Source organism: Calidris pugnax, unplaced genomic scaffold, assembly GCF_001431845.1.
Source record: "Calidris pugnax isolate Ruff unplaced genomic scaffold, ASM143184v1 scaffold8, whole genome shotgun sequence".
Classification (NCBI taxonomy): domain Eukaryota; kingdom Metazoa; phylum Chordata; class Aves; order Charadriiformes; family Scolopacidae; genus Calidris; species Calidris pugnax.
In genome coordinates, this window is record NW_015090830.1 from 12,835,258 (window position 1) to 12,858,391 (window position 23,134).

General features: G+C 38.9%; 1 protein-coding gene across 3 annotated transcripts in view; it reads right to left on the bottom strand.

The window, feature by feature from the left end:
- The window catches only part of PIGN (phosphatidylinositol glycan anchor biosynthesis class N), a 110,075-nt gene that overhangs the window by 30,783 nt on the left and 56,158 nt on the right, over nucleotides 1-23,134 (bottom strand). For all 3 annotated transcript variants that reach the window (XM_014940729.1, XM_014940730.1, XM_014940731.1), the window contains exons 13-19: nucleotides 13,812-13,890; nucleotides 11,353-11,535; nucleotides 7,950-8,086; nucleotides 6,795-6,894; nucleotides 6,571-6,663; nucleotides 4,976-5,067; nucleotides 581-692 (exon numbers count right to left, since the gene is read on the bottom strand). In XM_014940729.1, the coding sequence (XP_014796215.1) occupies nucleotides 581-692; nucleotides 4,976-5,067; nucleotides 6,571-6,663; nucleotides 6,795-6,894; nucleotides 7,950-8,086; nucleotides 11,353-11,535; nucleotides 13,812-13,890 (796 nt within the window). The remainder of the gene's footprint in view (nucleotides 1-580; nucleotides 693-4,975; nucleotides 5,068-6,570; nucleotides 6,664-6,794; nucleotides 6,895-7,949; nucleotides 8,087-11,352; nucleotides 11,536-13,811; nucleotides 13,891-23,134) is intronic.

A 23,134-nucleotide genomic window follows, 5' to 3' on the forward strand; every position in this document is an offset into this window, starting at 1 on the left:
TTAAAAAAAAAAGAAAAAAGAGGATAGCAGACATGCAAAGTATTATTAGAATCTCAATTAGCTAGAGAACTCTAGAACTTAATTAGCACTTACTATGAAAAGATCTACCTATTTCATGAAGCTATAAAGAAAAAAAATATGTCATATTTCATCTGAAAGAAGATTTAACCAACGGAAAACCAGCTCTGTATCAGTCTTGCATTGTGATTCAGAAACTGGAAAGAATCCCCTGAACTAGCAAGCCCGTGCAGTTCCTACAAAGGTCATTGCAAGTTACAGACACAGACTGAAGCTCTCAAAATCTCCGAGCAGAGCATCAAAATGTGTATGCACCTCTGTGTATCAATACACATAAATATGCACCGGATAAGCTTTTGGGAATGCAGCATTGTGACATTTAAAGCTCATATTACCATGAGCGCATGGTCCTTTTGAAACAGTCAAGGGGAAAACTCTTAGGAACAATCATTTTCTTCTTTAAAATTGTGACCTCAGGAGGAATATGTTCTTAGAAAGCATGTAAAAATTTGCACCAAAAAACCCTCTTTATATTCAGAATTAAGGAAAAGTAGCAACTGACCTGATAAAAATGTATTTTCAGATCTTCGTTATCTCTGTACTTATTTTCACTTTTACAAAGAGATCCCAGTGAGAAGCAAGAGATCAAAAGAGTCAGCAAACCAGCTGCTATTCTGTAAAAGCAAACAAAAAAACAATAAAATCCCAGACAGTATCATCAAAAGGTTCAGGCAATTTTCATCCAAGTGTTCTTCATCAAGATTTAATAATTCATTACAGTATCAAGACTTAATGTGTTAAGGAAACTTCACCATCCAACCTCAGAAAAACAAAATCCAATCCAGAATCAAGTGTGGTTTGTTGTGTGTATTTTCTTCCTAGTGGCTGGTTGAGGGGTTTTTTGGGGGGGTGTATACGACTGTGGCTTTTCATTTGGCAGTGTGGGTTATGTCTTTGTGATTTTTTGGATTTTTTTTAATACAAGCTTGCCATCAACAAATATAGTTATGTTCTTCTCATAGCAGTGGCAAAAAGAATAAAAATATCTCAATTTTGGCCATATCTGATCTGTCACCCATTATTTTTATGCACTTTTGATTACCTCCAAATAATATTTTGAACAAAATAATAACAGCGATCAGTGATATAGTTAGCAGTTTCAAGTTTGTCAGGTTTGTCATCTAACAGCGTAATTACACCACCATTACTATCAAATACATAGCTTTGTTTAAATGCAACAGCAAGAGTAACTGGAAGATTGTCACTCATCACGAAAACACAGGAAAAAAATAGCACTTGGCAGTATTGAGTAAATCTGCTAACTATGACACTGTTCCAAAGTAACAGACATGATTCACTAAAGGACCAATACTAATATCACCTCCGATTGTCTCCCTTCAGTCATCAAGCAAGCAGGGGAACTGTAAAGGCAGCAGAAGTTTCCTGCATGTATTTCTCTGTCATGTTACAACCTTGATATGGAAGTAGTCAAACCACACAGCCCTCACTTCCACTTGCTCCTTGGCATCTCTACTGAGGGACCACTGACAAAAACGTCCATTTGTGACTGCTCCGCTCATTGTGTTTTCTCAGGCATAACACAAAAATGTACAAATACCCCATATTCATTGAAATCAGGCTACATAGGCCAATCTCAATAGCAATTTTCAAGTACTGATCTAACCAATACAAGAACACAGTCGCAGGCTACTTGCTCACAGAATGGAGATTGAAAGGCATCTCTGGAGATCAGCCTAGTCCAACTCCCTACTCAAAGCAGTGCCAACTACAGCACGCTGCTCACATCCATGTCTAGCTGGTGTTGAATACTTCCACTGATGGAGACTCCACAATCTCTCTGGGGAACCTGTTGAGTGTTTGACCTCCCTCAGTGTAATAAAGCTTTTTCCTTATGTTTAAATGGAATTTCCTGTATCTGTTTTTTTGCCCATTTCTCTGCCTTCTTTATTCTTCTCTCCCAGACAGATCCTCCTGAGTCTTCTGTTCTCCAGAATAACCAGTTCCAGCTCTCTCAATCTCTCCTCCAGGATAAGCAGTCCCGCTCTCACTTGCTTTCCTGTGACAGATGCTCTAATCCCTTACTCAACAGCCATTCTCTGGAGCTGGTCCAGTATGTTCACATCTCTTTCCAGAGAGCCCAGAACCGCACACAGCACTTTCAGATGCAACTCATCAGACCCGAGTAGAGAGGAATCACCTTCCTCATCACCATCCTGGTGATGCCAAGGACATCACCGGCCTCTCCTGTAAGGGGCAAATTGGTGGTTTGTGCATGGAAATTACTTCTGCCCAGGTGCAGAACTTTGAACTTCCCTTTTCTGAACTTCATGAGCTTCCTGTCTGCCCAGCTTGTTGACGTCTCTTTGAAGGGCGTTATGTCCACATCCTGCATCAAGCACTTCTCCCAGTTTTGCATCACCTGCAAACTTGTTGAGGGTGCGTTCTGTCCCATCGTCTAGGTCACTAATGAAACAGTACTGGCCCCAGTACCAATCCCTGCTCTACACCATTAGTGACTAGCCTCCAGCTGGACTTTGTGCTGCCGATTACAATCCTTTGCACTCGACAGTTCAGCCTGTTTCCAGTCCACCTCACTGTCCACTGTGCATCATCAGTTTGTGTATGAGGATATTATTGGAGACAGTATCAAAATCCTTGCTGAAGTCAAAATAAACAGCATTCATTGTCCTCCTCTGGCTCACTGAGCCAGTCTTCTCATCTTAGAAGGCTACCAGGTTGGTTCCCTTCATAAATTCATGCTGACTACTTCCAATCACCTTCTTGTCTTTCTTATGTTTAGAAATGGATTGGTTCCAGGAATAGTTGCTTGAGTACCTTTCCAGAGATTAATGTGAGGTTGACCAGCCTGTAGTCCTCTGTATCTCTGTCTTGCCATTCTTGAAGATAGCAGTGAGAATATCTGCTTTCTTCCAGTCCTCAGGAACCTCTCCTACCAGCTGTCACCACAACTCTTCAAAGACTAGCACAGTGACATTAGCCAGCTCCCTCAGCCCTCGTGGGTGTATCCCATCAAGGCCCATAGACTCGTGCACCCGCAATTTGTTGAAGTGTTCCCTAACCTGATCCTCTTCCACTAAGGCATGTCTTGTTCCAGACATTCCCACAGGTCTCAGCAGTCCGAAGGCTGGGGTTTCCTGATGGCCAGTCTTACCAGTAAAGATGAAGGCAAAAGAAGGCCTCAGCCTTTTCCATGTCCTTTATCACCAGATCCCCCTCCCATTTAGGAGCAGGGCCACACTTTCCCTAGTCTTCCTTTTGCTGCTGTATGCTGTCTTGTTGTACTTCACATCCCACACCAGATTCAACTCCAGGAGAGCTTTGGCTTTCCTAATTTACCCTGCGTATTCAGACAGCATCTCTGTGTTCCTCCTAGGTCATCTGATACTGCTTTCACCTCCTGTATGCTCCTTTTTTATGACTGAGCTGAGTTAGCAGCTCCCTGATCATACCATACAAGTTTTATTAATGTACTGAAGAAGCCCTGACCTGACGTATAGTGTCACTGCTCAAGAATAGATTTAATAAATGCACCTATTTCTCACTGGTACTCTAATTTCTTCATCCTCTGTCTTCTCTCCCAGCATCTCCTTATATTCAATATCCTGAAGTTTCACATATACATATATTTTTAATTGTTGCTTCAAGCCTTTTCAGCTTCAAAAGTCCCTTGACGAGATTCCAATGGGTTGCAAACTGTTTCAGAGGTACAATGTTTCATAAGAATAATAAATAGGAAGATGTACAGCCTGGGTAAGGTGAATGGAAAGAAGTGTCAAGGAGGAAGATCTGAAGGTAATTTAATTCCATTTGGATTTCTAAGCTGTGCTCAAATGTTCTAAATAATAAAAAATCCCTCAGTTTGGATCAGAAATACATACATGCGTACATGCAGTTGAGAGGTTGTTAATACAGCCAAAGCAGATCTGTCCTGAATATTTCTAATGGGCCAAAGCACCAAGACTAAGAAGGGTTTTCTACAGATACATTTAAATCACAGTGAAAAACATTGAGGCAGAACGTAAATAATTTTGGAAATGTCTGGGCTCATAATTCTATCTGTAATCATATATTACTGCTCAAATCTCATATTTTACTGAGGATCTGGCACCCTGGCTCCAATGGGGCACGGTATCTTCTGCAAGACAGCAGAAGGAGACGTCTCCATCCAGGTCAATTCAAGTGTCTCTGCAGTAACTACAATGATACCACAAGCCTAACACCTTCAAGCCAACCACCTGGATAGCATCCAGATATAAGAGAATGCTTGTATAATGAAAGAAAGAGTATCTCAGAAGAGGAGAGGGACAGATAACAAACATGCACTAGAAAAAAAAAATGCAAATCAACAACTGTAGGAAATATCAGACCAGCAGCACCGAGAAGAAGAAACAGAAGAGACAAAGGAGACACCGAGGAAGAAGAGAGCTCTGCCTATCCTATTTGTTCTGTTTCCCTGAATATTTCATTAGGTACAGAGTCCTATTCAAAAACAGATTATTCAAAATTAGATGAAGGAATTCAGAAAGATGCTGTCAAAGTAAATTGCTTTTGAACAAATGTTCTTATTCACATCAGTGGTATTTACCATGTTTGCACCCCAGTGAAGCTCCCTCTTTAATGATAACGTTTATTTTCATGTAAAATTTTTAGGTTTTTGTATTTTGAGAAATGTTTCCCTCTACAAGAAATCACAGAATAATGCAAAGAGCAAATCGATGTGGCAAAAGAATTAAAAGTCTATTCTCATTCACATTAGTGAATAACCAAGGTCTCTATAATCATGTTATTTAAATTCTGAATTTCAATACCTGCCTCAGCCAGCTTTCAATAATACAATTCCTCATATATATCAAAAGTCAGCCTAAATTTTGAATATCAAAGAGGGAAATAAGTTTAAAGAAGACGAGAGTCTTACACCAGAGAAATGTTTGGTTCTCTTCCTACAACAGGCATTAAAGGAAATATTGCCAGGAGCACGCACAGAAGAGTCCAGATCAATGCTGTTCTCTAGAAGAAGAAAAACAAATGAGATTTTTTGGAGGTCATGTGGACAGACAATTGAGACAATTGTCTAATCAGAAAAAAATACTTCCATGAACTACTAACAGCTACTAGCATCTCCCACAGGCAAAACCCCCCTGCATCTATCAAGAGTAAAATTAACTTAAAAAAGGGCATAGGGTCATTGGTATTACAGCACTTCAATTTAATACAGAAAAGAATCTCATTTACACAGCCGTCAAAATCTTATCAAAGACTATGAGAATTAAAGCTAAGCTTACACTTAAAATCACTTTTTCAAAGTGTGGCCTTCACACACATTGCAGTCATCAAAAGCTGATGAGTAACCTTATGGAAGAAAGGAATAAAACTAATCTCATCAGAAGTTTGCAGCTGCTAGCTAATCACCTATTCTCTAGCAATATCGTAACATTTTCCAGTTTTTGAATCTGAATGCCATTTGATTTAACCACCATAATCATCTACATAATTCCCAACTCTTTGCTAGGAGGGGAAAAAAAATCCCCATCAACCTATCCCAGGTATTTTACTCTAAATAGAAACATTAAGAGTTACAGCACTTAAAGTTTTCAAGTTCAAGTCAGATTCAAGTTCTGAAAGGAAATGTTCAGTGCTACAAAACATCTTCTGTGTATACCCAGCTTTAAGACAAGTTACTTGATGACAATAAAAAATAAGTAAATAAACAAACACAAGCCTCCATCTTGACAGTTCTTGCAAAGCAAGATTTAGCAATTTCACTCCATTTTACTTGTTTTTAATTAAATTGTTAATGTTACCCCAGAAGTCTAGATTTTAGGTATCCTATGAAATAAGGGATGTTTGAATAAACTAATGGAAGAAATATCGCTTATATTAAAGGTTGTGCCACTTCACACCCATAACTACAGAAGTTGATTTTTTTTCCCTGGGAAAAACAGCACAGAAATCTGCCTCTGAGGAACAACGTGTGCCAGCTGATTGCAGACAGTTATGAATCAACAAAAGTTTTTCAGTTGTCTTCAATATTTTTTTTATAAATAATCATATTACTAAATTTTGATAATTTTGATAAATGGATTGATAAAATAATTGATAAATTTTGATAAATAATCATATTACTAAAATAATCAAATTACTAAAATGGTAGCACTTTCACCAGTTGTGCACGTCAACACTTTTGCCACTGTGACATTTTGAGACATTATGTGCATTGCATATGATTTTAAGTCTAGCATTTTTAGTTACGATTAACAAAAAAACCCTGATAGTTAACTCATAGCTACCCCAAAATTCTTAAGCAGTCTTATTACTTTTCTTGTATAACATATCTATCCAGATCATATTAAACTCCCTTGCCTTGCTACATGCTGCTCATGACAGAGATCAGAATAAGAGCATAAGCAAACAAGAATCTAGAGCAGCATTCCAGTGAAACCAGTCCCATCCTAAGATGCAATCAGCTGCTAGCCATTTAAAATGCTCTTTTTAAGCAAAGCAATACAGTACCTTTGCTTGAATCCACAGCTGTGTGATCACTGGCCAGCCAGCAAAGACAAGAAGACCAATAGTAAGTGTAGAGCGGTAGAAAAAGCTGAAGACCTAGTGAAAAAAAAAATAAAAATCCAACAGAAGACTGAAAAACAAGCACATTTATAAAACTTACAATTCCTCAAAGAGGTAGAATGCAAGCAATGAGATGCCCTGTTGATACATATGGATAAAATACTTACTAGTATTTCAATTCCCAGTGCAGAAACCAAGAGAAATCCTATAGACTGACCGATACGAAGTGACGAGAGATTTGTGGCAAGATCTTGAATAACAGGAAGTCTGTTCAAAATGATGGAACAAGATAGTAATTGTTTTTAAAAAACAAAAAAAATAATATAGGATTTTACCTTTCAAGGGTGGGGAGGGGATCAGAGCACAAGAAACGTTTCAGGTATTGCTGATCCTGCCTGCTGTTTAGAAACACTAGGTGATGGTTTGAAGCTCCTTCTGCCCAGTTTTACTTGATATAAAATCTACAATAAAACCCTCCAGCTTTTTCCCCTCCTATTTCTGGCACATCTTTGCCAGTATTTGGAAAAACTTCAGATTACTTTTTATACAAATCAACTCTGCGTTTATGAATATTTCTGGTTATGCTGTGCTTAATGTCCGGCATAACTGATGAAACATTCAGAAGCTTTAGAGAGAGGAAAAAAAACCCAGTTTGCTTTTGCAGTGTTTTATGAGGCAGCTCATTATCTAACTGCAGTTGGTCTCATTTTCTCTGAATAATACTGAGTCGGTATCTACAGAATTGCCAGCGGATTAGGTAATAGAAATCAGAAGGTAACGAGTGGTTTTTTTTGATTTGGATAAAAGGAGACCCAAACAAGACAAGTTTGTTTCAGTATCAGAGCATAGTCCTCAACGTGACTAACACACATTCTCCAAATGCAGCTGGAGTTTAGCATATTTGACACTATGCAGGATCAGACTATTTCAAAAAAATTACTGAAGAAAAGGAACAATCTGTCCCATTTTATAAAAGAAGTCAGCTGCTGCAAGTATTTGCCCAAGATTTTAGAACCCTGTTGCTACAGTTATGAGAGTACTAAAAACATTTTGTCTTCGGAAGACATTAATTTATTGTTGTTAATAGAAAAGATATCTTCTAGAATTGGCAGCTATAACAGTCAGTTTGGAAACTATTCTATATGTCAAGTGAAATATAAACCAGAGTCCTCTAGAATGTCTCAGGAAGCATTTCGGGAAGTTTGATAATATTATATCTAACTTTTTCTCCCAAACTTATGGGAAAAATTTAGCTGTCAACAAAAAGGAAGCACAGACCTGGTTTTAGAAAACATTCTTTGTAAAATGTATTCTTTACTTACTCTCTCACAACTGCATACCATACTGGTACTGGCAAGAGGCAGTATATGTAGTATGTCCAAGGACACGTTTGAATCAACAGGAAAAAAGCTATTATCATTCCAACAAAGGCAAAACCGTAGAAGAGAACCGTAGATTCCTGAAAAAAACCAAATGGTTGGACAAACATTCCTGAAACAGCAATAAAAAGTTTTAAACTGCATGCTATTTTCCATTTGTTAGTTACACAGTACAGCAAATGTTATTTTAACACAGTCACTCAAGCTGCTTTGTGTCTATGTACACAAGTCTGGACACTGTTTCCAGCCAGATGAAAAAAAATTTTCATTTGGAGATCTAATTCTCAATATGTCCTGCAGTAAAATCTGCACAGGCAAGGCACACTTGTACAATCTGGAAGCCCAATGTATGCAATCTTATATATGTTCAATGGATACTTGAAATCCAGTGTAAGTCAGAGATGCTAAGGGTCTTGGAAAAAAAGAACTCTCTTAAATTTAGATTCTAAAAACAGACTTGGAGCATAACCTTTTGAGTTCAAGTTCATAGCAGTCAAAATGCTTAATGAAAATTCCATTAGCACATGTTTCCTCCTCCTGCTTTAGACATTTGTAAGAGAAGTAATTAAATTAAAATATAGATCATTAACTCCTACTGGAAAAACCCCAACTCTTTAGGATTTAGGGACAGTTACTGAAGGAGGCTTGTGATCAGTCTTCCACGGGAGAGATGGCCCTACCCAAAGAACCTACAGTTTCAAAATACAAGAGTGGACTAGAGTCACATGGCACTAAAAGGTTCCTAGCATAGCTAGAACTGTTATTATATTACAATGCCTTCGCTTTGACCTTTTCTAAAAAAAAAAAATTTTAAAAAAATGAAGATATGAGATTAGAATGTTCTCCCTACCCTGAACTCAAAGAAACATATCCTCAGACCGAGAAAGCTCTAAGGAGGAACATCAAAAGGAGAAAGAAAATTTTTGAAATGGGTAATTTCAGACAGGAAGGCCAGTCCTTAATCATCAGGCAGCAAAGAGAAGCATTAAACAATCACTTTGCATCTGCCTTTTACCTGGTCATTGAACTACTCTTCCTTATTTAAGGACATTCAGATATCAGAAGAATTACTGGTAAGAGAAGATTATGTACAGGTTTTAAATAAACAGTTTTATCCTTACATATTGCAACTTGACATAGCAAAGGCAGTTTTAGTGACTGAGCAGTCTTCAGTATATTTTATAGATAATGACTGAAGACGCTGTTTTCTTCTACATGAATGCCAGGTTCTTTGAATGAGCTATGGAGACAGTTATTTGACTATGTTAAATATGCTGAGAAGAAAAGACATTTAATTAGCAGTTCACGTAGATGGGTTAGATTTTTTTCCTGGTCCCTTCCCGCAACTGACATACAACTGCCTTGATCTAAACTGACAGCAAATGCAAGTTCTAAATGATTTTTAGATAGAATTTCTGCTAAGATATGCCATTAAAATAAGAAAAAAAAGTCAAATAGAAAGCTGACCTAATGCAATTTTATTAGTTTCAATTTTTACATTTCTGATGTATAGACAGAACCAAGATGTATAGATATGATCTGTACACAATGTAATTTATCATGGAATGAGTAAACATATACAATCAGCATTTTATTCCATACAGAGACATAAACATTTTAGAGTCCAATATAGTTGGTCATGCATTGAAAATGGAAATCAGTTTTGGCTTTTCTGTAGATGTTAAAACACAATTAAAAAGTTACGCTTCTTGCTAAGCAAAACAGCACAGTATTCTAAAAGAAAAAAATAATTTCATATGCAGCATAAGAAGCCAAAAAACTTCTAAAGGTGATATATACAGGATATGCAGTTTCATTATTCAGAGGCTCCTTTCAGATTTTGTAAGGCTGTGCTTTGCAGAAGACTATTTGTCAATGGTAGATTAGTTTCTCAGCAGAATTATTTAAGTAGCTCCAATATTAGCTATAAACCAAATAACTTCCATATAAGAAGCATTAGCCTCACACTGTGATTCCCTAAGTATTTAGGAACACTAAAAAAGGTTTCTACAGATAAAACTGGGGAAAGAAAAATTCTGTAGACAAAGAACTAAGAAATCTAATTTTTTTCTATCAGTGTCACTAGCATAAAATGTCTTCAACAACTAAAATCAATATACCAAATAAAAATCTGTCAATTAAAAATGTGAAGTTTTTGCTTAATGTAGTTATTAATATGCCCAATACTCAGTCTATTTATTGTAATTATTTTGTTTGTATCTAGCATACCATGCATCTTGGATTATTTCTTCTCAGTTATTTGATGAAAGAAAACCTAAATCATGCAGTACAGCACTTATGAATATTTTCCATTTCAATTTTGTATGATCATTTTCATTAAAGGCCAAGACTATCTCATTTCAGCCAGTAGTAAAAACCTCAAGATAGTACGATAGGAATTTTCTCAGAGTAATATATTGAAGGCAGTAAAGCTGCTAAGTGAGTGCTCATTCTCATCTACATTACCAAATGAAACAATTCCTTTTGTTCTGAAACAAATTCTTGAAGTTTGGGAGATCCGCCCCCCCCAGCCCAAGACTTTAATTCTTCTCTAATGAAATGCTAGCTTTATGCCTGTTCACCCTTTTGAGGTATTTCTTTCCTTGATGAATCACTGAAAGTAACTGAATTTCCTAAGATCCTGTACTTTGTGAAAAATCAAACCATAATAATCTTGTCAAAAAGTGTTTCCTTCATCTTTGATGTCTTCTGCTTCACCCTTGCAAATCACAAAGAGCAAGAGAGCAGCCAATCTGTGAAACCACAGCTCACCTTTCTATTAAAACTGGTTATACATTTTAAAAACGCCATGACTAGACTGCACGTCTTCTGAAAACTGATTTCACTTTGCCAAGGAGGACAGGAATAAAATAATTTACACGCTAATGGTTTTTTTGCCTTACAGTAAAGAACAAAAATCAAAATGGAAGCCTGAAGTCTGTATGCTTCCAAACAAGTATTATTACAACAGAGGGCTCACTTCACTATAATTAATGCTGAAAATTGACTTCTGGTTATACAGACCCTCTAATAGTTTGAAATCACTATGTTTGCTTACACTTGCATTAGCATCTAGTAAAATGCACAGCAGTAGGAAGGAAGAAACTGAGAAAGCACAGTATTGTACTCTCAGACTTACACAAATTAGGAATACTGCTCCTAAGAAATGGACCAAACAGTGACACTACACAGGATTCCAGTAACTACAAAACTCCACAGCTTCCCAGTTCCCACATGCAGTCCAAAGAAGTGGAAGGTGAGCAATTTGGTCTCCCACATAGAAAGACTGAATACATATAACGCTGAAAACTGACAGAAAAAAAACCATTGCGTGTTTCCGACCTACCTTATCATTAGTTTGGACAGTCTTGGTCAAATTGGTATGGGTCTTGATAATCACCAAAATCACGTAAGTTGTCCAGCCCACAAAACCCATTGCAATACTTAGACCCAGGAATAATCTATCGTAAGTATGGTAATAAGACAAGCCTTCCAAAGCCAGGTTAATCAGGGTTTTGCACAGAGATACCTAGGGGCAAACAAAACACATAAGCACCAGTTTAGAACAGTGTAAGTTTCATTCCACAAATCAACCTTACTGACAGCAACTGGAGCTCAAGCAGCACCACCACTCTTGTCCCCTCTCCACGCTCAGGTGCAGTGCTTTGGCCAGCCCCAACGGCGGGAGCACACTCTGCTTTGGACTCCTGTTGGACCTAACGTCAACCATCATTTAAATGGCTCCTCCACCATCATCCCTGCCCACCACAGTGGTCAGATGGTGAAAGCTACACAGATAGCACACCTTGAACACCACCTACTACCAAGCATGCCACTTATCTTTCCCGTGAGCATTTGACCATGCTCATATGCTCATGACCAGCATATATGTCATATAAGTGACGCCCCCCCAAAAAAACCCAGTCATGTGCTTCTGAAGGCGCAACATTTACATAGGAGGAGGATTATGGCTGCAGCTGAAACATGTCATTCTCCACAGCTTCCTGTGGAGAAGGCATCCTCAGGCTTGATGTTCTCCCCTTCAGTAGTACCTGATACCTCCAGTGCTTTGCTTAAGCACCAGAGGTGAATTCAGAGACAGAACTAGAGCCTAAGTTTCATTCACAAAGCAGTTGCTTGAGAGTCTCAGGATGCAAGTCATTTGGATACAAGAAGGGTTATATCAAGTCTACTCACAGATCCCCTTACTCAGTACCTCCACTGGGGATACTCTGTAAGAAAGACAGTGTTTTTTCCCCACTATGAGTGTCATTCCTTACACAGAGGTGTGCTGACCCCTGGGGTTTACCCAAAGAGGGGAAGCTCAGCTGTGTAATTTGTGGTCACAGAGGATTCTCTGGTGATTAAAAGATCAGTAAGGAAGAGTATAATATGAAATAGATCATACATGATGGTGCTTCTTTGTATGTCCAGGTATCCAGCTGAGACTTAACCACAACAAATCAACAGAAAAAGGTATGTCAGCTACTGAAGAGATCACAAGTCTGCCAATGGGCAAGCACCCAAAATCACCTCATTTGTGAGGATGCAATTATGAACGCATATTTGCAATGCAAAGAGCTGCAAAGCTGAGGTGGCAAAGAATCATCTACACCCCAGCAGGGGGTAATGCACCGACCTGTCTGCACTGTGATCCAGGAAGCTGAGGATGACCAGGGCACAGGCACAAGCCCGATGTGTTAGTGACCAAGAGTGAATTTGAACACTTGGGGCATTCAAGTGAACAAGGGGTAAAATTCATATATAACCAACAACACAAACCTGCAGGTTCTACTGCTGAAATGTATCGAATTTCCTACAATCAAACGTGTGACAGGCAAGTAGTAGTACTAGGAAACCAAAAAGAAAACCTGCTCCCACAGCAAAACAGAGCCATTGATTTAAACTGAGCTATTTCCAATTTACAATGAGGTAAAGAAAAAGGCACAAGGTATAAAATAGATTTAGCTGTCTTGCGCATAAAATAGTAATTTATTACCTCAAGAAACATATTAGGGAAAAAGAAGAGCTGAAACCTAACATATAAAGGAATTATTCTTGCATATATCTGGCAGGTTAAATGTAATCTTAGATATTCAACTTCTTAATGTAATTTTTAACACAAAGGTCAGTGACCAAAATAAACCTGTTAAAACGAACGACTTCTTTGTACCATTTAGTTCTACAAATTATTTCTATGTCAGAACACAAGCACTGCTGAACTGCTCCCATCGAGTACCCTGTCGCAGAGTCAATGGTAGCAAACACCAGAGCAATACCAGAACCAGGAAGCACAGCATGATTCCACACATGGCTCTATGTCTCTGACAAGCTGAAGTGTGAAATTAAAACTAAGAACATCTGATTCAGGTAAAAGAACAAAAGTGAGCAGGATCTATGAAGAAGCAAGACATTATACTTTTTCTTTCATGTAACTAGCAGCCTAAGAAGTGTAAACATGAACTACATTCCCCAGTTTCTCACTCAATTTACCCTTTTTTACAGTGGAAGAAAAAAAAACATACACTGTGCATTAGTATACTATGGAATGGTAACAAACAGTTTAAGAAGTATGAGAAAAAATACAGCAAGTCAGTATTATTTATTAGAAGTTATGTCAAAATGCAAAATTTTGAAGACTTACAGTGGTATTTTGTGTTAACAAGTGAGATGCGCATCATAATTAAAGAAAAAAGTTTTATTTCCCAGTTTCATTTCAAGTTAAGCAAATCTAAAAATTTACATATAATAGAAGTTCCTGTAAAAAGTTTCTATCTAGAAAGCATATAGCAAAAACAGACTTACCGCTTCGTCGTACCTCTGCTGCTGAATATATAGTCTTGTTTTCTTTAAAAAGTTGATCTGTTCAGAATCAGAAAGTGGTCTGTACAACAATATAAATAGATATTAATGTTTCTTCTTTTCAGGAGCAAAGGAAGAGGCAGAAAGAATTAACTTTGTAATAAAAAAGATATTCTGGTATGAAACATATCAAAATATTCTAAGCTTCATTAAAGGTAATTAGGTAATTGAAACTAATCCATTCCTCTACATTGAGTCTTCACACTTGTGTCAACAATGCTGCTGTCTAACTTATCCTAAGATCTTTGCATTAAGAGTTATTTTTTTATGTAGGTGTTCTCATCTAATACTGCTGAAAATTATCTCCCTTGTGCATATTATTGACCATAGCTCTAGACAAGAAGCACTGCACCTACAAGAATTAAGCAATTTAACTGATTTGATAGATGGTTGTAAGCAGTTCATAAGCTCGTCAGCATAGGATGAATTGTTCAGGTTCCATACTAACACAGTAGATCATGCCTAGCAATCTGCTCCTTCACCTGCACCAACTTCATGTTTCAGGCTGTGCCAAATCAGGACCAGCCCTGGGGTCCCACTCCTACTCTTTAAATCACCAGTGCGGTCACTCAGGTGAACCACAGGGACAGGTCTTGCTCTCACCCAACTACCGCATGGAAATGCTCACTCCTGCAGCTCCCATCAAATACTTGGGAACCACTTCTGCCTGCCACCCACAAGCAGTTGATCCATCATCAACAATACATACATATCATCTTTTGATCCCTGAAATGTATGAAGAGGATTCTGTGCCTGAAAAATCTGAATTTTAATTACTAATAATATCCCAGTATATTTTGACCTTGAGTTCAGAGTACAAGCAGTATTGTGCAGGAGTCTTCTAAACATATTGGATAATAGCAGCAGCAATGTATCTCACTCTTGAGAAGAGTAAATGAAATAACTGTATTAGAAAATGTTTGACTCTTTTCAATCTAGAAAAGGATCAAAGGATGGTATCTATAAACATGTAGGAAGAGAAAGATCCCGTGGAAAAGGAAGAAGGGAGGAAAAGATGATGACAAGGTGATGATGCTTGATCACCTTAACTTTGTGGGAAAAACAGAGGATTTTAGAAAACAGAGCTGAAAAACAGGAGAGTGAATGGCGGGCTGTTTCTGCACCTTCATGACACATCCCTATGAAAGCCTCCTCACAGCTCCACAGGCTGAGGGCTACCAGTATGAAGCCAGCAAGTGAGCACCAAGGCTGATGATGACTCAAGTTAGAATGAAGTGGGCGAGCCAGACCCAAGTGCTGCCTCAAGGAAATCTGTAACCCTCAAGTTTTGCTAAGTTTTTTGGCAGGTGAAAGGGAGCAAAACACGAAACCAAGGTGGGAGCTTTCAGCATGTATGGAGATTAATAGGAGGAAAGGTATCTTAGCTTTTAGGTAAGGATTTTTAAAAATCTGGAATAAAAAATAAGCAGCTTTATTTAGGAGTTAAATATATCCAAGATGTTCCTATGTTCACTATTTCATTTTTATTGTTTTACACACGCTATTTTCGGTGGATTTTATCCTTGTCATATCTGATACAAATTTTTAAAAAGCTAAAAAAAGCCTTATTTTTACCTTTCACTTTGTATCTTTAGTCATTTAGCTATAAACCCCTTAATTATCTTTTTATTCTCAACGAATCATTTTATTATTAACGAACAATAGTCTTTACCTATTCCTTGATCTCTGTACATGGATGGTGTAACACAATAAACGGGGTTTTTAAGCAGTAAAGCTTCAGCAAGTTAAGTGCAAAAAGCAATTATTTTGTCAAGTGGGGTTACCATTAGAAGGTGCATTGTTAACTTTCAATAGCTACCATCATAGCACAAATTCTACCTTACTTCCATATGCGTGCTTTTCAGGATGCTGAATTCACAACTGGCTACAGATTGGTTTTGTACAGTTTATCAATTCCAGCAGAAATTAAGGACTGTTTGTATATAACTGTACCAAAATGCAAGTTTCACTCTGAATGCAAGGTGCAATCATTGTCTTAGATTTTGCCTCCATTAAACAAAAGCTCAAAGAAATTATTTGAGAAATTTTGCATCTTGCATCAGACTAGAAAGAAGAGTTACCAAACGTCCTGATATCTTTTGGTTAAGGAATGGCTATAGCTCACCATAAGCAGTTTATCATCCATTCAGGGTTGTGCCTCTCTTCCTAAAGCTGACAAAGTAGACAGGACATTTAAAAGGAACCCCTTGCAAAACGTGGCAGAAAGCATAAAGAGACAAAGCTCATCCATGAACAGAAGTGGAAAGCTGTCTATAGAAAGAAGGCAGGAACTTTAGAAATGGTGATTCTACAAAACCTGTGAGACTCATCAAACAACAAAACCACAAGGAAAATTTAAATCTGAGAAGTTCAAGAGTGAACTATTCTTAGCAGCACTTCATTTTAACTTAAACTATTGAAAATGTTTTGAATATGAGACAGATAGTATAAGAAAAAAATTAACTGATCAGATTTATTTCCCTATGTTTTTGTATGCAATGTGCCAGAGGCTCTACTAGAATGCCAATGTATTCTCAAGGTCACTTAATGCACACGTCCATACAATAGTTACATTAATAGTAACGAAGTAATTTTACTGATTCTTATTAGAAAGATTCTGAACTCTGTAAAGAAAACTAAGTTATGTATGTACGTGCTCTTCCCAGCTACCCACCACCAAAATCCAATGCTACATAATTCAAGATTAATAGTCTTGACTAGTAAAATCAAAAGTCTTTTTCTGTAACAGGTAAAAATACCATTTCCTACTGATTAACAAATACACACAAAGAGAATTCAGTCAGTGGACTCAACTCTATTCTCCTATAGAAGGTATTGAAGGTATTGCAAAACACATGAGCTGTGAAGTGTAGTACTCTGAGGTTTAACACAGTATCATCAGGATTCCAAAGACTTAAGATTACATTCTTCATGGGAAACAATGGTGGTTCTAGAAGAGTAATTTTGTTTTTTCATAATAGCTATCAAAGATCAACTTTCTAGTTCCAGACAGAAATCCCAGCTTCATCCATGAATAAACATAATTAATTATGAAACAAAACAATTGGGCTAATTGTGCAAGTGCTTGTAAACTATCCCTTCTGAGATGTTAGCTACCCTTGCCATAAGTATACCTGACAAAATTAATCTTTCCAACACATCATTCATGCTTCACATAAGCTAAACTGTTTGACAGCATTAACAACAAGACTGTGATGAAGTACATTCCCCATAGCAATGTGTAGGGGACCATTCTTTGGCCAGTGACTCTTGTTTATCATCACACTGCAGAAATTACCATTCCCAACAGCACAGGCAGCATGCTGCAGTCAAATCATGAAATAAACTTGGAACAGGAGGAAATATCTTGCAAATACATCTGTATCCACCACTACTAGTTCATTAATTTTATCATGTCTGGTTATTTGGGTAGTGATTTATAGTCATTTCATTGTACAGTAAATTTTCAGGAATTCTACTGTAAAAAGTAACCCCTTAGGATCTGCAGTAGTCTAACAATGAAAATGCTGCCAATTTAATAACAAAAGTCAAGGAAGCATCACAGACCTGCAGATGCAATGTATGAAGAGAAACGCTGAGATCTTTGTAGCTCACGTCAGATGAAAATAAATTAATTTCAGCTGCTTCTCTCCACAGACACATATATCCCTGTGTGTAAAACTGATAGACTACTCATGCTTGAGAAGTTAATTTCTTGCAGGAGGACTCAATAATCTCTTCAACATAAACTCCACATACCTGACTGTTGTCAGCTCATGCGCATCTACATCCTTCTATCACTACCTTTTCATGCTTTCCACTAGAAATAAAAAACCCAAAACTGTGCATCCCACAGCTCTCTGAGAGCAGCAAGATTTGCAGAAGACGTAGTGATCACATTTCTTTGACCCATATCCACCAGCAAATCATCAGTAGTTGCTCAGCAGACTTGAGTCTACTAACTTTTCATATTAGCTGTTGGAGGACAGGGAGAAAACGACCAACTCCTCCTCTTCATTCAGAACTGAAAAAGCTAGAGGATAAGGATAAACATCCCTTGAACCCCGTGATAGTCCCAGCAAGGCCACCTGAATAAAGCCAGCTAGGGTTTTGTATGGGTCATCTTCCCACTCGCTTTGCTATTTCTAACTTCAAAATGGTTGGCAGGGAAAGAGACGTCCGACTGCCACTGTCCAAACAACTCCAGCAGCTTCTTCAGCCAAAAGCCTGAGCAGCCACAGGTTTTACTTCCCTTCTCCAGAAAGAAGATCCTGGGCATCTTGGTAAATTGAAAGAAATCCCCCCAGTTAACATCGCCCCTCTCACCATGAAGCTCTTCCACTGGCACCATCCCACCAAGCAGTCCAGGACTCTGCCACCCACCACTTGGGCACTGGGGGGGCAGGCGCCAGTGCCCCTCTGCTCTCACCGTGGGAGAAGACTGCCAGCAACAGAAGCAGCTGAATATGTTCAAACTCTGTTTGCTGCCCATCCCTCTGTGAGATGGCCATACGACGGAGGAAAAATCGCTTCCAGTCCACCAATTCTGCAATCAGCTGGAACAGGACTTAAAGGACCTGCTGTTACTGCTTTGATTCAACATCACCACTGTTGGCAATTGCATCTTGAAAATGCAGATGTAAGACTGGCCTGATGTGTTTACAGGGCCAGTATTCAGAAGTTATACAAGTAATCAAATAACACGTTTTGAAAGCCTTTTTCGGAGTAGCAACAGACAAAGTCAGACTCCCACAAGAGCTTCTTAAACATTCCCACCGTACAACAGAGACAGCATCTCAGAAAGCATAACATAGGTAATGAGAAAATCGGGACACCGATCTTGCATTGAACACTATTAAATTAGCAGAAACATGGTTGCATGCTTATGCTTGCTCCACATCAAATTCACCCCAGTTAGTAACCCAGGAGTGCAGAGATTTAATATTAACGATACAGCAATCACAAACCAGCCTCAGTTTATCGTTTTATCATTTCTCTTGAAGGTATGGTGCAGAGCCTTGTAGGAGCAGAACAAAATGTACAATATAAAACCTTCCAATTTCTCCATCAAGAGCAGAGAATCATCAGAAAGAAAGTGAATGGCAAGTGATGCAAAGTCATGAGTTCATTCAGCAAAGTGTGGAAAAATTGACCAAGTAAATATTTCAAAAATCAAAGTCTGGAACCATGATGTTTACTTTCTGTTGGACATGCTGTGCAGTAAAGAGTACACGATGCTACTAGGGGCAATGATCAGGAAAAAAAAAGTGTTACTGTTTTACGGACTTCACCAAATTACATATTTACATGAATTTCAATAGCCAGAAGCTGATTTTTTCCATTTTCAAAAGCGTTCAAGTCCCGTTCTTTATATGTGCCTACTCAAAAGAGAATTGTTTTACTGTATCTGCCAAATAGAGGTTGAAAGCACATACTAGGAGATACAGAGACAGTCCTTTGCATATGTTTTAGTTTTGATCAAAGAGTGACGTTTCAAAGATTAAACGATTTGGTGGGTAACTCACTGATCCTTCTTCTGTTTAGACGGCCTGAATTTTACTGGTTTACTGTAACATTTTCAGGTAAGCTACTAAAATAGCAAGTCCTACGAAACTTGATTTTCATAATTTCCAAGCAAGACGCATGTTGTTTACAGACTAAAAAAATTACAGTGACATGTTTAATGTGCTAAAGCTGGGCTTCTTTAAAGCAAAAGTACTCCACATAAACCTACACTAATGGGTTGATTACAGCTTCTTAACCAACACCCTCAATATTCCCTCTCCCAACTTGATCTACTCTCTTTTCCCCTGCTGTTCCATTGCCAGGAGTTTCAGTCCTGGTGTGTCTAAATTTCAAGTAGGTTTTTATGTTTCTGGATTCTCTGACTACCATCTTAGATTGTAAATCAGCCAGTCTAGCTGTAGGGTTCTACTTGGTTATCTTTGCATCCTTTTTTCTTTTAAGAAGGATTAAAAAGCACTGCTCTATGCATCACCCACTGCAAAAGAAAGAAAAGGGGTATGAAAGTCAATGAAAGGCTCCTGTTTTAATACACTGAAGTTTTGTTCTTTAAAGCATAATGAAATGGACACACACTTCCACAGGCCAAAGACAGCAAAAAAGCATCTTTATTGACACATCGCAAAAACCTACCAGTACACCAGTATGCTTTCGTATTCAGATTTACAAACATGCAAAGGAGGAAACAGCAGGACATCAGTGAAACCGCAGGAAGCGGTCTGACTGCTAATGGTCTAATCCTGGACTGTCAAGTCCTAGGAATTAAAATAGCCTTTTAATTTGCACAAATCAGCGTCCCTGATGCAGCATATTCGCATATTCAACAGCAAAGTGCCTTAGGATATTTATGTAAATCCTTTAGATAGCAGAGATGAGAGAAAAAGGAGCGGGCATGCTAACTGCCAGCTGCCAATTCACTGAACAGAAAGAAACAATTAAGATAACTGGGCTGCACACAGCAGATTTTGCATGCTAACTACTACAGCAAGAGCTGCGGACATCCAGAGACCAGAAGGGAGGAGGCCATGCTCTGAAGCGGTCCCTCCAGCCTCCTCCAAGCAGCACAGAGAAGCTGGATGCAGGGATGGATCTAGCAGGGACAGGGGTTTTGCCTGAAGAGCCAGCAGGACGTGATGCAGTAGCCTTGAAAAGGGAAACGGCTTAATAAGGAAGATGGAGATCCATGAAGGGAGGGAAAGGAAATGTACCATTTTCAAAGTCTGTGCTATTTCAGTACAGTAGGGGACATGGGCTGACCCTATCTACGCAGCAAGTCAGCCCCCACTTCTGCAAAACATATGAGACAATGTATGAAAATGTCATACACTGAGCTGGATCTAGATATCTGCAGTGTTGTGGATATGTCGTGTTGTGCCACAGGTCCTCTTCTGCTCCAAGATCTTACACACCAAACCTAAACTGTAGCAACCATTTTCCAACCAGCTGCATCCAGAGCAGGCAGCACATGCTGTGTTTGGGCAGGTACCTAACAGTGGAGCCCCATGGCCATCAAAACACATTGGGCAGCTCCCCTGGTACTTATCCTGGTCAGGAGATCACTGTACATCATTGAATCACATGGGGTTGAAAGGGACCTCTGGAGATCATCTAGTCCAACCCCCCTGCCAAAGCAGGTTCACCTAGAGCAGGTTGCACAGGAACTTGTCCAGGCAGGTTTTGAATGTCTCCAGAGAAGGAGACTCCATCACCTCCCTGTGCAGCCTGTTCCAGTGCTCTGCCACCCTCAAAGTAAAGAAGTTCCTCCTCATCTTTAGGAAGAACCAGTGATCCACTTAGCAGTTAACCTGAATAGGCCCAGGTCTGTGCTGCACAAATCCTTGGCTGCAGGACAAACCCAACCAGCTTGTAGTAACTGAGGAGCCTGCAGGTGTTTCCCACTCCATACCAGTGATCACGCTGCCTGCCGGTCCTATTTATCTAGAAGTGCAGCATGAAGTTCTCATGTAAACCTCCATTCTGTTTGACAGTAGAAATTGTTACTAAAGTTGATTTCTTGCAAGAAAATCATACAATAACTTGAATAACCATGAAGGGAGAACCTCTCCACAGACAGGATCTGTGCAGCACTATGGGAAAACCCATCCAGGCTCCATTTGAGGCTGCACGAACACAGGGTACCCAGCATCTGAAGTGACATGATTCGCTCGCTATCTGTATTACTCTTTTTATTTTATCTTATTAAAACAACTTTTTTATTAAGCTATTTGTTATCAGGCCTTTCTTATTGAGCTCCAAAAAGAGCCCTGCACTGTCTCTCTTACCTCACACCCCAGTGCAGAACACCCTCTGCCCATCCCATCCCACAACCTGCCTGTACACCCTCCCTCACCCTCATTGCAAGAAGCCTCATGAGTTCCAAGAAAAGGCCAAAGGGATTTATGCAAGGAAACGAAGAAATACACATAAATCTTGTGATATTTCATCTTATACATTAGCCTCTTAGTTCCTTCTAAAGACCTACCTGCTTCCTACTTGCTAGTAAATCCAATTATGCCTCGTCCTCCTGCATAGAAGCTGCTGCCAGTAAGCTTTTCATCTACAAACTAAAAGCTCCTGAGCACGCTGCTGAAACCCAAGACCAGCGGGATGCCTGCTTTCTAAGAGGATTGCATCCTCCCTGAGCAGCGTTTAACAGAGTGCTGCAGACACAGCCCATTCAGTGAAAGAGAAGCTGACATTTTTGCCAAAGAACATGCATTTTATAGCAGAGGCATTGATTCCTCCCCTAAAGAGATAACACATTTACTAATCAAGCAGGTCTGATTTTTTTTTTCCAAATAATACGAATCCATTATTTCCTGTTGACCACTTTTGTCTCTACAGCACTACATTTCTATTTTTTGTTTACATGGGTATACGCAGGTTCCTAAAGCCAAGGGTGGAAGGGAGAGGGCTGCCAGTCTGTCTCCCCAGACACCAACAGGCTAAAGGTACCCATACTGGCCTGCTTGTACCAGCTGCCCCAGAAGCAGGCTGATGTCTAGATTCCCACCTGGTAACGCAGTGGGGACAAACTGGAGAAAGGAAAAAGCTGGCTGCCTTTCCAGGTTCACCAGAAGTTGAGAGAAGCTGTTGTCCCTCTTTCTTGACCACAGGACAAAGGCGCTGAAGCGTCTTGCCAGATAAATCGGTGCCTCCGCTAAATCAAGGTTCCTCTGGAGACACAAAGTATTCAGACAAATGGACGGGGAAAGTAATCATTTAGAAATATCCTTCCCTACTGCAATGGCTTCACTCTTTCCTCCTGACATTCAGTCCTTAATGTTTACTCTTGCAATGCATTATCACTTGTATCACAAATGTCTCACGTACCACCATTTATTTAAACAAAACAAGAATGGGATGCTTCAAAGGATGTACTATGTTTACTGACATCTTAAGAGACCTTGCCCCACTTAATGGCGGAGGAGAAATCACTTGTTTCACTTTGCTCCAAATGTCAATTTTGTGGAAATATCTATTATTTAAGCTTTGAAAGGCCATCAGACAGAGAGGGAACAATGTAGTGCTGTATCTCCAGTCATCAGAGAAAGGGAGAAAAGAGAGGTATTTGTGAATATGGCATATCTTTGAAGTTGCCGTACATCTTCAAAGACACTCTACATTATAAAAGAGCTATTTTCTTTTCTATCACCATGACAAATACATGATGCATAATTATGTGGAAAGACTCAGTCTACATGACTGATACTACCTTGCATCAAATCCATGCAAATGTATAA